The sequence below is a fragment of the Anabrus simplex genome, chromosome 1, assembly GCF_040414725.1.
Source record: "Anabrus simplex isolate iqAnaSimp1 chromosome 1, ASM4041472v1, whole genome shotgun sequence".
Lineage (NCBI taxonomy): Eukaryota > Metazoa > Arthropoda > Insecta > Orthoptera > Tettigoniidae > Anabrus > Anabrus simplex.
In genome coordinates, this window is record NC_090265.1 from 441523041 (window position 1) to 441538784 (window position 15744).

The window sequence follows — 15744 nt, forward strand, 5'->3', positions numbered from 1 at the left end:
GTCCGTTATGGTGCATACTCTCGCATAGATGTCAGTCTATGCAGCTGAACGATGGTTCTCCTGTTTCAATGGAATACACACAATGATCTCTGTGACAGTGACAATTTTCCCATTGTTCTTACTTTGTTAAAACAGAAATCTGTCTAGGCTCCTCCTTGATGGATTCTTAAACATACTGATTGGCCAAAGTTTACATCACTAGCTGCCTTTAACGACATGACCAGGTGGAGCGTAGTCAGTGATATAACTTACAAAACACAAGTTATTCTTGCTGCTGCTGTGGAGTCCATTCCATCGTTTTCAGAGACACCTCGCCGAAAACTCGTTCCATGGTGGAACGAAGAAATTGCAGCAGCTATCAAAGAATGGCATTGTGCTCATAAACGCTATTGTAGGCAGCCTACTGTGGCCAACTTGGTAACATTTTTAAAAACTCTATGCTAAGGCGCGAGTTCTTATTCGGCAGAGTAAGAAAGCTTCATGGGAGAGATATGTGTCGTCTATGACATCACAGACACCATCATGTTAAGTGTGGACTAAACTTTGACATATTTCGGGTATACATGAATCATCTTCAGTACAGGAATTTCCATTTTAGGGAGCATCGTCACTGAACCACTCTCGATTGCTAATCTTCCAGCCAGTCATTTCGTGGATATGTCTGGCTCCGGGAATTACCATCGTAATTTCCTCACTCTGTAGCAGGAGGCAGAACATCATCACCTCAGTTTTGCCACTCATTTTTCAGAGGATTATATTGAGCCCTTTACAGAGTGGGAAATCCGCAGTGCCTTGGCGCTTTGCAAGAACAGATCTCCCGGACCAGGCAATGTCCATAACCAAATGTTGAAACACCTTAGTGAAGATAGTTTGTTATATCTCCTTCGTGTGTTCAACCGAATTTGGATAGAGGGTAAGTTTTTGTCTCATTGGTGAGAGGGCATAGTCATTCCTGTCCTCAAGCTTGACAACAATCCTAAGTATACAGGAAGTTACAGACCAATTTGTCTAACTAACTGTTTGTGTAAACAATTCGAAAAGATTGTAAATTGGCGACTTTTGTGGTGTCTGGAGAAAAAAATTACTTTTGTCCGAGTACCAATGTAGTTTTGTAATCTAATAGTCACATGACATTTAGATTTAGTATTGTTTATAATTGCATGTATGTTAATATCAAATTGTGTGACCAGCTAAGACCAGCCTAAGAAAGGTCGAAACCGGTCCTGTAGATCAAATATGATAAAATAAATTATTGATTAGGTGTAAGCTTCCTTTTCATTGTAATTACCAATGTGGTTTTCAAGCTGCTCGCTCGACCACTGGTCTCTTGGTACACCTGGAGAGTTCTATCTAGGATGCATTTCTCTGCAAACAGCATTTGGTGACTGTTTTCTTTGACTTAGAAAAGGCCTATGACACCACATGGCGATATGGTATCCTTTCAGCCCTGCATCAGTGGAAATTCCGAGGTAACTTGCTGGTTTTTATTGCAAATTTTTTGTCCCTCCGTCTATTCCGTGTCCGAGTAGGGAGGGCATATTCGCAGTACCATGTTCAGAAAAATGGAGTTCCACAGGGATCGGTTCTTAGTGTCATACTGTTCGCAATTGCCATAAACAGTACTGTCACTGCTGCTGGTTCAGCAGTAATACCGTCGCTATATGTGGACAATTTTGCTATGCATTATAGCTTACACAGTATGGCAGTCGCAGAGCGACAATTACAGCAAGCTATCAGGAGAGTGGAACAGTGGACTTTAGAACGTGGCTTTTGGTTTTGAACCACAAAGACCTCTGTTGTACACTTTTACCAGAAGCGCACTCTTCACTCGTATCCTGAGCTTTATTTAGGGGATGTCGCTCTTCCTGTAGTTGACACTTACTGATTTCTTGGGCTCCTTTTTGATAACAAATTATTGTGGGAGCCACATGTGTGGCAGTTAAAAGTGCAATGCACTAAGAAGTTGAATATTTTGAAGTCTCTTAGCAGCACTATTTGGGGGCTAACTGCACAGTGCTCATACGATTTTATAGGGCACATACACTACCGCTCATTAAATTTCAGTACACCCTGGTATTTCAGATTTACAACACAAATCAAACGTTATTCCTCACAAAAGATAATTAGATGAACTTACACATATATAATACAATCACAATCATTATATTTTACTTTCATCAGAGTATCCTCTTTTGGATTTAATGACTGCCTCACAAACTCGAGGCATGTGATCAATCAGTTTTTGTAGGTATTGTGAATCTATATGATTTCACACATCCTTAACAATATTCCAGAGATGTCCTTTGCTGGATATATTAACTTCCCTGATATATCTGTCCACTTCATCCCAGACCATTTCAATGGGATTTCAATCGGGGCTTTGGTACGGCCATACCATATCTTTCAGTACTTTCTGTTTTTCCTTTGATGCAATGTAGTTTGTATAGTATGCTAACCGATGTTTTGGGTCATTATCCTGTTGTAAGGTAAACCCTTTCCCTATTAAGCGCAATCACTTGGTATTGTATGATACTGAAGTATGCGGTGGTACTGCTTCTGATCCATACATCCTTTTATTTCACTATGTTGCCAACTCTATCTCTGGCAAAACATCCCCAAACCGTAATAGAACCTCCACCATGTTTAACTGTACGTAGAACACACTGCTGGGCTACCCTTTCCCCTACAAATCGGCGAACAAATATTCTCCTTCTGGTTCAAAAAATCTCGAACTTTGATTCATCGGTGAATAACACCTTCGTCCACTCTTCCGATGTCCAATTATGATGTTTTCTAGCCCATTCAAGTCTTTTCTGTTTATTTATGGGCCTTAGGAGGGGTTTTTCTGCTGTGACACATCCTTTCATGCCATCTTCAATCAGTCTCCTTTTTACTGTTGCAACAGAAATTGTTGTCGTGTTCATCTCTACCAATTCTGCACGAATTTGGGGCTCTGTTTTGAATCTATTTATCCTACTGGTAATTCTGATAAATATATCATCACTTTTAGTTGTTTTACGAGGTCGTCCTGGTCATGGTATGTCCTTATTGCAACCTGTTGTCTTTTGGTAGTGAGGGGTGTATTGCACTCCCGCTATAGACTCACTACACTGTTTTGCAATTTGGTGAATAGGTAAAACTGCTTGGCTAAATGCTACAATTGCAGCACATTTTTCTATGGATATTTCCACTCGTAGAGCCATACTAGCGATGTCCACACTTCAACTGTCACGAAGGAACTGACATGCAGGAAAGACATGTTATGTATCGTAGCAATGCTTGCTGTTCGCTGCAGATATCACATCACTACAGGGAACAACTCAGGTACACCAAATGCGGTGTCCGTCGGCAAATAGGTAAACAAACATATCTGATAAGTACATAACGTTTATGTACACAACATTGTTTGTTGGATACTATTGTATCTCGATGACCACAAACAAAAATCATGACATGTGTACAACTGTTGTACTATTCCTTTGCTTCCTCAATCATACCCACGGTATTAGACCTTATCTACAGAGAACTAGATGTCAATTATTGGGTGTATTGAAATTAATGAGCGGTAGTGTATTTTATCCAGGTTAGACTACGGTGGTTCCAGTGTATGGGACCCTCACCAGGATTACCTGATTCAAGAATTGGAAAAAATCCAAAGAAAAGCAGCTCGATTTGTTCTGGGCGATTTCCGACAAAAGAGTAGCGTTACAAAAATGTTGCAATGTTTGGGTTGGGAAGAATTGAGAGAAAGAAGAAGAGCTGCTCGACTAAGTGGTATGTTCCGGGCTGTCAGCGGAGAGATGGCGTGGAATGATATTAGTAGACGAATAAGTTTGAATGGCGTTTATAAAAGTAGGAAAGATCACAATATGAAGATAAAGTTGGAATTCAAGAGGACAAACTGGGGCAAATATTCATTTATAGGAAGGGGAGTTAGGGATTGGAATAACTTACCAAGAGAGATGTTCAATAAATTTCCAATTTCTTTGAAATCATTTAGGAAAAGGCTAGGAAAACAACAAATAGGGAATCTGCCACCTGGGCGACTGCCCTAAATGCAGATCAGTATTGATTGATTGATTGATTGATTGATTGATTGATTGGCAGTGCAGCATATGGATCAGCAAGGCAGAAAGTCCTTGAGCAACTGAATAGCATCCACCACAACAGGGTTAGGTTGGCAACGGGAGCTTTTCATGCAAGCCCCATTGCTAGCCTGCTCACTGAATCTGGTGTGCTGCTATCTGTGAGTATTCCACAATGGAAACCATCGGCTGTATGCTGCTTATCCTCGAGCAACGCAGCCGGTTGGAGTACACTTGGATAGTAGTCACAGACTATTTGTACCTTCAGATCCCTATCTTGACAGACAACACAGCGGGGTACCTCCGTGGATAATACTACGACCTGAAATAATCCTGGATCTGCACAGAGGCCTGAAGGAAAACACGGATCCCCCGATTCATCGGAGATTCTTCCTGTCTGTTGTTGGCCGGTATCCGGATTCAGTCATCGTTTACACGGATGGTTCGAGGACAGAATCGAAAGAGCTGTGCGTTCATTGTCAACAATGATAGGTTTCTTTTTGCTCTCCCAGAAACCTGTAGTGTGTACTCAACAGAGCTCTATGCTATCTGAAAAGCTCTGCACTATGCACTGTATGATGAGCGCCGACACTTTCTGGTGTGTACCGACTCCTTGAACTCACTACAGTCTATTGATTCCTGTTTTCCTCGGTGTCCTCTGGTGCAGCAGATCCAGAACCTGCTGGCGGGTGTTCGGATGCCGGCACCAGAATCATGTTTATATGGCTCCCAAGCCACATGTATGTAGAGGGAAACAAGTTAGCTGATAAGGCTGCCAAGAAGGCTGTTATATTGCCCCTGTTGCCTTACAAGGTTATAGTAAGTGATATTTGCTCTCAGCTGAGACATCTAATTATGTCCCATTGGAAGATGGAGTGGCAGGCCACTCCTCTGCTAAATAAGCTGAGAGTGATAAAAGGAACAATGAAGGTATGGAGGACTTCCGTTCGGGCCTCTTGGTGGGAAGCAGTAGTATTATGTTGTCTTTGGATCGGCCACGGTACAGTAATGTACTCCTATTTGCTGAAGGAAGAACCCCCTCCGATGTGTACTTGCGGTGGTTATCTTACCATAGCACACATCCTTATGGAGTGCGTGGACCTGGCCGATCTGCACCATAGTCTAAAACTTCCGAATACCATCTTCCTTAACCTACTAGATGATGAGCAGTCAGCAGACCTCGTCATCCATTTTATGAGGGATAGTGGTTCATTCAAACGTAGTGTTTCATATTAGTATTTGTATTATTGTTCACTATGATTTACTAATTTTACTCTGTTTTAGTTTGTGTTTGTATATTTTAATGTGTGTGTGTGTGTGTTTTTTTTTAAATAGTAATATGCATGATATATTATTGCATTTTAAGGCAGTCTCTTATTCTACCATAATCTATCATCTGTTATTTTACTGAAAATAAGGCATTGTGAACTAGATCCATTGATTATTTTAAATTGACAGTCATTGTTCATCTTCATTTGTTTTAAATTCTAATCAGTGGATACCATTAGGGGCTGATGACCTTAGATGTTAGGCCCCTTTAAACAACAAGCATCATCATCATCATCATCATCATCATCATCATCATCATCATCATCATCATCATCATCATCATCATCATCATCTACAGTACAGCACTTCTTTAAATTTGTTTTACTCCTATTTCCTTTTCTCTTTATTTATATGTATTACATAAATATGCACATATGAGGTAATTGTTCAGGCTGAGTTCGATTTGCTACTTTTCACCACTTGTTTCACTCTCTTTGGTTGGCAAAACTACAGAAAAGAATGCTTAAGCATCACTCTTCACCCTTCCCTGTATCCACTTTCCCATAAATCCAGCACTGAAAAAAAAACTAACACACGTGTGTAGTAATTCTTACCTCATTGTTATAGAGAGATGAATAAAAGAAAAATAAATTAGCCAGAGGAATGTATATAGCATTTTTTTTTTGCCATTTGTTTTACATTGCAATGACACAAACAGGTCCTCTGGTGATGACAGGATTGGACAGGGCTTGGACTGGGAGGGAAGTGACCATGGCCTTAATTAAATGCCTGGTGCAAAAATAGGAAATCACCTTCAGGTCTTCAGGGCTGTAGTGTTAAGCACTGGGAATACTTAAGTTTTGTACGAAATTGAATCGTGCAGTCGAGTAAGGAACTAAGTCAGATTTTGCTACTTTTCAGGAGAGTAAAAAAAACTGATTTTCTTCGACACGCTTCAATGAATAGTTCCCATTATTTTATATAATATTTAGATCAGTGATAGATATGTAATGGAGGTAACAGGAAAATGTTCAAGAAAAATTTATAAATTTTATGACCGTTTAAAATTTTTTGACTTAGTTCCTTTCTCCAATAATACCGAAAAAAATTTGGAGTTTGGGAATAAATCTCTCATACAAACTACACCAACCTTTGTTATATATTAAACATAGCTTAATGCAATACATAAGCACTGTTTACAGTTTATCCAACAGAAAAAAACAGGGAAAACAAATACAAATGACCTTGAAGCGCCAAATAACTACAGTATTACAACCGAGACTACTAACCTAAGGGGAATTCATTGGCTGCGAAATAATGTCCAAATAAAATGCCAAAGCATCCTCATTCGCAACATATTTCAACAGTTTACGCAAGTCCTTTATTTTCTCAGCTTTTATTGGAACCCCACCCTCTGGATATGCTGCCATTGGTTGCAAGGAAAATGTGCAAAAGTTACCTTTCCCAAGATGAAACGTATGTTTCACAATGCTGTTTATGAAGGGTAGTGCTACAATAACTCCTGGTTTCTCTGCCCTATATCTGTATTCTTTAAATGAAGAAGGAGAAAATGCAATCTTTCCAGCACGAGGAGTATTCTTTGTCGATGTTTCAGCTGATACAGTCACTTTTTTAAAAAACTCAGGCCACCACTTGTCAAAATTAAATACTGCACTTGAGTCTACTAACTTAACTGTAACATTTGCTTTGCTGTTTACAATAATTGCCATATACTCTTCGATAGTATAAACTCTGTCTACTTTTTTAATGTTTTTCTTAAATAGCCCAAAGTCCCTGTCGCATGGTAGGAATGAATGACCCCTCTCGGGAAAGTACTGTCTAATCTCCTTAAATCAATTTGAAGCTGCCAGGCCTAGCATTAGTCTTATGACCGTATGGTTCTTATTTTGGCCTGGAGAACCATCAGAGAAAACGTGTAACTGGTCAACATTTTCTGACACAAATTCGTCTATATAATCTTTCAGGAAAGAAGCAACTTCATTCGCACCCTTCTTTCCTTGGCCTTCATGATACATATACACAACACACTTGTCCGTTGCAAGATCATGAATACAAAACACATTCACCCACAACTGTCTCATGTAAAACACTTCTTGCACCGGTATGTGTGGCAGGGGCAGATTTTGCATAAAGTCAAAGGCAAGGCCTGTCACTTTGTCATTTGTTCTGCATAGTGTTGCAACTTCTTTCAAAGACCTGTAGAATTTCCTGCTTCTTCTCTTATGAACATCATATTCAGCCTGAGCTGCACGCTTTGCTGATTCACAAATATGTGGACTCCTAAGTTTAGCTGTGAATTCCTCACACTTGCTGCAGACATCGATCTGTGGTCGTCCGAATCGGTAGTTGTAATTCTCAACAAAATAAGTCCTGTAGAAGCTGTACTTGACTCCACACTCCTGGTATTTTGTGACAAACATGTTGTGCATTTCTTTAATAGTTAAGCGGGCATCTACGTAATGCACTTCTTTCCCTCCGTAATGAGTCCGTTTCAGAGGGAATGATTGAATATGATCGGATATCAGTTTAGTGACATCTTCCGGTATCTTTCTGGTATTTGGATTGGTTCCTCTCTTGTCCCTGGGAATTTCTCCATGAAGAAGAAGCATTGTGATACGGAATACTCTTTTCTGAGTGACGGCATGCATGCTCATAAAAGCTGAACGGCATACCTTCTTTCTATTGTTGCCATCCATAACAAAGTAAGTGAAACTTGCTGCTCGCTGCTTTGAATTTTCATTCCTTGGTCTTCTGGTCTTAATTTCATTCTTCTCGATGAGGCGCTGCAAGTGTAAATCTTGTGCATCCTTACTAGGAAGTTGAAGAAACTTGGAAAGAATGGACATGCGAGCCTCTTCGTTTATAATCTCAAAGCACTTCTTTCTGCATCTAGAGGAATAACATATTATTAATACTAAGTATAAATCTGTACCATACGTATTGTTATCTAAAACAAGAGTAGAAAGTTTGGTTGCATGTTAGAATATTATTTACTAAACAATCCCTAGTAATACTTCTCAAGCTCCTTACTTACCTGCAGTCAGAACTGGTTTCTTTGCCTTCCACAACTCTCCCACGTTTATTCACATATGCCAGTCCTCTGAGTCTTGCGTGTTTCAGAACACTATGTTTATGGCCCTCAGGCTGTGCCTTCCTTTTCGGAGTCATATTCTCAAACGTAATACATAGATCACTCTGTCATCCACCGAGATACAAACTGAAATACTGTACACTATAACCCACCATGTACCGTACGATTTCTGTTTCCCTCCAGTATGTTGTCCTTTGTGTTTTGTACCAACGCCGTAAATTGAAATATCCCCTGTTATACCTACATCGCATGCAACGTGCGGCAAAGAATGGAACTAAGTCATGAATAGCAAGTGGTGAAGAAACGCACTAAGTCATCGACTTAGTGCGTTTCTTCACAATGTGCCTGATGTCCATCCACTGTTTCTCCCACAAGGAGAAGGCTGACTTATTTCTTTCCTTTACCAAACGATAGGGCTTGGTTATGTGAGGTAAATGAGGCAATAAAATGAAAATGGCCGATTTTGACTTAGTTCCTTACTCGACTGCACGATTCAATTGTATATGATGATATTGGATTTAGAAAGTTAAACTAGTAGTATTTGTTGTAATATTTTCTTTCCATGGAAACGCTCGTTTTGTACTTGGTGTTGTTGGGTAGTTAGGTTTTAACTTTACTTTATTATCTCGTGTAATGTTAAGCTAGTAGTAAGCTCAGCCTATAGTTTTGTAAGCCATAGTGTTAAGCACTGGAAATACTTAAGTTGTATGTTACTTTGTTTATGATGATGCTGGATTTACAATGTTAAACTAGTAGTATTTCTTGTAATATTTTCTTTCCATGGAATTGCTTGTTGTACTCCTGTTGTTATTGTTGTTGTTAGGTAATTATATTTTAACTTTATTTCATTATTACACTATTGTAAATGACCATTGCCACCAGGATATTTCCCAATTGCAATGTATTTTTTAATGATAAATTAAAAAAAGTGGAAATCAAACCCAGCATTTCCCAAATGCAAGCTCACAGTTACCTGACCCAAACAACAATGAACTATCTATATACGAGGGTAATCCCAAAAATAAGGTCTCCTATTTTTTTATAAATACAGAACTCTGTTCATGTGGCTGTTGGCTGCAATATTGTGAAGAGTGTTTCCCCCGCTTGCATATAAACAGGCACTCAGTCTTGGCTTGGCAGCCTTTGAGCATGGAGCTCCCGTTGGATGTTACCCCCAAGTGCAAAGTGTGCGCAGTTATTTGGTTTTTTGAACACAAAAGGTACTGAACCTATTGAAATCCATCGCCAATTGGTGTAGGTGTATAGAGAGTTGTGCATGGATGTCAAAAATGTTCATAAGTGGTGTAGAGAGTTTGCAGCCGGCGGACTGAAATTCACAACGAATGAACAAAGGAGCGGGAGACCGTCAATTTTTCAAGCTGTAAAATGATGTAAACCATTGTAGAAATAAAAAGGTCTATGTATTTTAAAAAAATAGGAGACCTTATTTTTGGGATTACCTTCACATCTAGGCTAATACCTTAGCTTACAGGAAATTATGAAAAAACTACTGTGCCTAAGATGATGTGAAATGTATTTATTTGATTCGTTTTAACCCAAGGAGTGTGGAAAAGTGCTCACAACTCGAAATATTTGTTTATGCATTTAAAACTAGAAAACATTAATATTTAGCATTTAAAAAAGAATTTCATTGGCAATAGTGATTATACAAATGCAAACTGTTTTGTTCATCTGTTTGTAAAAGCCATGGATTGTTGTTGAAATTGGAGTGTATTCAACAGTGAACACAACAACCCGATTCGCAATGTGACTTAGTTAAATGTTGTTTATATGTTTTTTCACTGCTGACAGCATTTGTTTTTTCTGTAACAGTACTGCAGTGCATCAAGATGAAGAGGCACACTGAAGAACATCTGGAGGAGGAGTGTAGAGGCGGAAAACATTGAGAAAGGAGAGAAGACCTGGCCTGAGATCAAGACCATGATACAAAATATAGTCCATTGATGGAAGTCTGTCGATGCCCTATGCTCCACATAGGAGTCACAAGACCTAAGTCACTGCAGTGCATAGTGACTGAAGTTGAGAGGATAGTATTTTAGTGTCCACGTGGATGCAAAGCGTTTTGTTCATCCGTTTGTAATGGCTATGGTTCGTTGTTCAAATCTAAGTGTATTCAAATAGTAAATCTAACAACCCAGTTTGCATTGTGAATGAATGAAATTAAGTAAAAATTGTTGTCTGTTTAGGTGATTCTCATTGCCGAGAGTGGTTGATTTTTCTGCAGTAAGAACAGTTAGTGTATATTAAGTGGCATTATAGGAAGGAGGGGCCATATGTTCTGAAATGAACATTTTGAGAACAGGTGTGTTGCAAATAACTATTACAGCTAAGCAGGCAATTTGAAGTTCTGACATATTTATTCTAATTATTATCTTTGTACTTCAAACGATATTGAGAAATATATTTGCAACATTATTTAACACTGATGGATATAAATGTTATGTGCGATATTAGTGTTTGGGTGTTCTGTGGGTAATTGTGTTGCCTTGCAAGCAGTTTTGTGTTTGAATCAATTGCTGCCTTTGTAATATAACAAGTCCTATTTCTTTGGTACACTTGATGTATTACAATTTTTACAGAGTCATCCAATAGGAAAGTAGGGTCAGACTCTTTATAAACTTAGCATCTACCTTCCTAAGACTGTATTTACTTTTGGGCAGCTCTAGGTTTCATTCACTAATGTCAAGAATCCAGAAGATTTTAAGTGAAAAAGGCCAAGAAGGTGACAAAGCAAATACAAAATCATTGTTTACAGATAAATATTGTTGTAAAAATAATATAACTGTGCAAGGTATGAATGGTACAGGTAGAAATAATATAGAACCAGTGTTATGCAATTCTTTCTCCATTAACTCTGAATTCTAATTATGTTCCTACTTCAAACAGTATACAGAAGTATGATTGTAACATTGATTCTAATTGTTTCTTATACTCCAAACAATATTGAGAAATACTAGGGTAAACCATACAGTGATGGGCACTTTAAGAGGGCTCGTATAGTTCTATTTCACATACACCTAATAATTATTAAGATACATATTTCATTCATTGCAAGAGAATAGTGAAGTGTTCCTAGTTTTATGAGAATGTTATGTTAGACATTTAGTATTAATAATTGCTGACCTTTTATAAAATATTAATTTCAGAAATTCATAAAATGTCAGTGCTGGGCACTTTGAAACACAGTGATGGGCACAGAGGAAAATACCTTCTAAGGAGTCACAAAACTATTATCCCCTTAGTTTAATCATTTTCACTGTAATCTACAATGTCCAAACAATCTATGCAGAAGAAAATATTCTCATCTTCTGATTCATTTTCTGCTGGATGCCAAGCGTTTCCCACGGGAAGACATTTCTTGTGGAATATCGTCTGACATATTTGACAGAAAACTCCTTGTATCTTAGTATTAAGGCCACACTGGAAACAAAGTCCAGAAGAAAATATTTCAGTGGATTTCTGAAGGCAATTGTTAGTTTTGCTCCCCAGCAAGAAGTTACTTGTTGACGCCCCATAGAAGCATCTCCCCACATTAATTTCGCATGTACTAGGGCTGTTCGTAGAAGTACTCCCTTGTTAACAATCAGGTATTCCTTTCCTCTTAGCCTGACTTTCCATGTCCTGTTTCAAGTGTTTGTTACCATGTTTCCCCTCACCAGACTGTTCATTGTGATTTTCAAATAGCAAGATCTTTGTTACAGATGTGGCTGCAGTCATTTTGGGGTCATTGCCCTCTCATATGGCAGGCAATATATCCTTCTTTTTATTGTTTCCTCTTTCATTCCTGTTTATTTGGAACTTTTCTCCTTTTTCTCTTTCTGTCTTCCTTCTTCCTCTCTTAATTTGTTTTTATGTCTGCTTTGTCTTTATGGATGTCTTTCCATTGGTTGGAAGTTATCACATAAGGCATGCATTGCACATTCTGTAGATTTTTTCCTTTTGGGTGTTTCAGGCCATACAAGAGAGTCCTCTAGTGATTTAACATCTGAACGCTTCAACACACTGCTTGACAATGGTGTTCGTGGCTGAGGTGAGTCATTCATGTGTAGAGGAGCTGTACTGAAGACAGGTTGTTCTTGTTCTATAGATCTTTTTTCCTAAGTAGTTTGTTCCAAATTTGTTTCTCTGGTTTGCAGGTCTACATCCTGTCCATCAAACTCTGAGCAAAGTCCTTTCTCGTGAGAGCCTCAGAAGGATGTTCACGACCCCAGTTTAGCACTCCCTTTTTCCACTCACTCTTGACTGGCTGAAATACAGCAACGTCCGCTGGTTGAAGAATTCTTCTGGCGTTCAGATATAATGCTATAAGAATTATCTGAAGTTCAGTGTAGAGCTCGCTAAGCTGAAATGTAAGATGGCACTTGTGACCATCCACAAAGAGTATCACTGGAAATTTCACTTGTGTTTTCATTAAATGGGGATGAAGAACATTTGCCAAAAATTCGAAGAATACTTCGGATCTCATCCAGTCCGAGTCACTGTAGCCTATGCCCCATTAATCTGGAACAGACTGTACAATCTCATTAGGCAGTCTTTTGTAGTTGTACACTATAAGTGGAGGGCAGACTGAACCATTGGCTCCAAATGTGAACATAAATGGCAAGGTTTCCTTTTCATTTCCCATTGAAACTTCATAAACATTTTTTGAACCTCTTGGAGCAATGACTTTGTGATTCTCTGGACACAGTTGAAAGTTTATTTCATCTCCATTAAACACTCTTGGTGGATGTTGGGAGTATATCAAAGAAATTTTCTTGATTTCACATCTGTTTCAATTTCTTTAAACCATCTTCTAATATCTGCTTCACTTACAGTATATTAGCATTAGCCTTCGTTAGAGTCTCAGATGTTCTTTCTTAGGACTGGATGTCTCCAAAGGAAAGCTTTGTACCACCCAGTTCCTGGTAGGTTATCCTTGAAAGGAGTTTTCCTTTCATTTAATTTTAGGAATTCCTGCACACAGAGTTGAACATCTTCACTCTGCCTAGGGAAATATTTCTTGCTCAAGTCCATTAGCCAGTTAACCGAACTTTCTTCTTCATTGTCAGTAAGGATTGGACTGGAGACTTAGGTTGTCCTTTAAGGTAACGCTCAAATATAGACCTAGGAACACAGAAGGTTCTTGCTGCAGTTTTTATCTTCTCTCCACTGTGTACTGCAGCAACTGCAGCCGTTAGACTTTCTTTTCTATAGGGCTCTGTTCCTTTATTTGGCATTTTGGAGCTGTAATGAAACAAACAAACCTATAGAATCGAAGTAAACAACTATGTGAAAGCTTTTATGAATAAAAAAATTTTACTTCTTTTGCATTCACTTAGCCTTATTTATGATGCTTACGCCCTTACAGTACATCTTTAATGGAGTAATATCTGCATAAATTATCTGTTAGGATATTTCTCTTGATAAACTTTACAGAATATAAAAATAAGGGAAAATCACAATGATGAGCACTGCCAATAACACACTGATGGACACAACGCCCATCTGTGTGAAATACCATTTTACATGTGCCTTATTGTTGAATTGTATACACTGAGGTCGTAGTGAAAACATTGATGAAATAAAAATGTATAATGCTCAAAGGTTCATAAATTACAGTGGCAGGCACCCAATGTCCATCACTGCTTTCTCAGTCCCAAACAGTCACACTTATGGGCACTGCCATTTGTAGGTTATTATTAGTTGGTAGAAGTTCAATAAGTATGTCAAAACGTAATTATAACTCAAACAACAGATTCGGAATATATAGTAGCATATTTGCTTACCTCCATAATAACTGGATACACTCTTCTTAACAATTTGATAAGGATTCAGTACCAGACCAACATGGATTTCACAACACTAACAAACAAATCATGCTTGTGCTCACTGTGTGGCCACAAACCATGGAGATTGTATAGGAATATACCTAAGAGTACTTTTGACACCGGGGTACAAATAATGGATGCCTATCGCTGCCAGAAGGCTTATTTTTACATTCCTTGTATTTTTGGTGCCCATTACTATATCGACGCCCATCACTGTATGGTTTACCTTATTATGAAATTTTTTCGTTATGGCAGTTCTGCATGTTTTGTGCAATACTGACAGGAAGAGTGAGGGTGTGAAGTGTGGTTCAGTATAAAGAGAATATGTTCTGTGGTTAATTGTGTTAGGTCTGATTTTAATGTTGTTATGTCTTGCAAGCAGTTTTGTATTTTAGTCAATTGCTGCCTGCAGTGACACAAAGATACAAGCTTCATTGTTGTTTCCGTCTTGAACTGAGATCACAGAGATGAGTTATTTATAAGGTTCAACCTATTCAATACTAATTACGTGTTGTATAGATTTTATTTTCAACATTTATTTAACATGGGACCGGTTTCGACATTTAAATGTCATCATCAGCTATAAACAAATCACGATCAAATGAGCAAGGACATAATAATGAAAATTGGTGTAGTAACACATTGAAATATGTACACTCCAAGATTAAGAGAAGGTTTTGAAATGTTATCAAATCACAAAAGTCTTTATACGCCCATTCAGACCTTATGTTTGTTAATACCGGCGTAGTATGTACAATGTTTTCTTATTGTTTTCTTATTAATAAAAGATTAATATAAGGTTCCAACATATTATCAGAGTATAAAAGTCTTTACCTGCCTGTTTACACCATACATCAAACAAACCATCAAACAAATGAGCAATGGCATAATCTTTGATCTTGAATGGTGAAAAACTGTGTACTTGCCCAGAAGGCAGATTACCTATCTGTTCTTTTCCTAGCCTTTTCTTAAATGATTTCAAAGAAATTCAAAATTTATTGAACATCCCCCTAGGTAAGGTATTTCAATCCCTAACTCCCCTTCCTATAAACGAATATTTGCCCCAATTTGACTTCTTGAATTCCAACTTTATCTTCATATTGTGATCTTTCCAACTTAAACTTATTTGTCTATTAATGACATTCCACACCATCCCTCCACTGACAGCTCGAAACATATCATTTATAACTTAAAATCCAATAAAGGTATTTTATTAGTCCACCTATTCAATACTATCCACTGTGGACTAATAAAATACTTTTATTGGATCTTAAGATATAACAACTTTCAGTACGGAATAATCATGAAGTTTATAACATGAAACATACCTCTTAAATACAAACACCTCTTAGTCGAGCAGCTCGTCTCCTTTCACTCAAGTCTTTCCAGCCCAAACTTTGCAACATTTTTGTAACACTATTATTTTGTCGGAAATCAGCCAGAACAAATA

The 15744-nt window shown here is 38.1% G+C and overlaps 1 protein-coding gene across 1 annotated transcript in view; it reads right to left on the minus strand.

The window, feature by feature from the left end:
- LOC136867104 (organic cation transporter protein) overlaps positions 1 to 15011 on the minus strand; it is a 74576-nt gene extending 59565 nt beyond the window's left edge. The window contains exon 1 of the mRNA XM_067144211.2: positions 14253 to 15011. Coding sequence (XP_067000312.1) covers positions 14253 to 14258 — 6 coding nt within the window. The 5' untranslated portion in view covers positions 14259 to 15011. The remainder of the gene's footprint in view (positions 1 to 14252) is intronic.
- Positions 15012 to 15744: the final 733 nt, after the last annotated feature.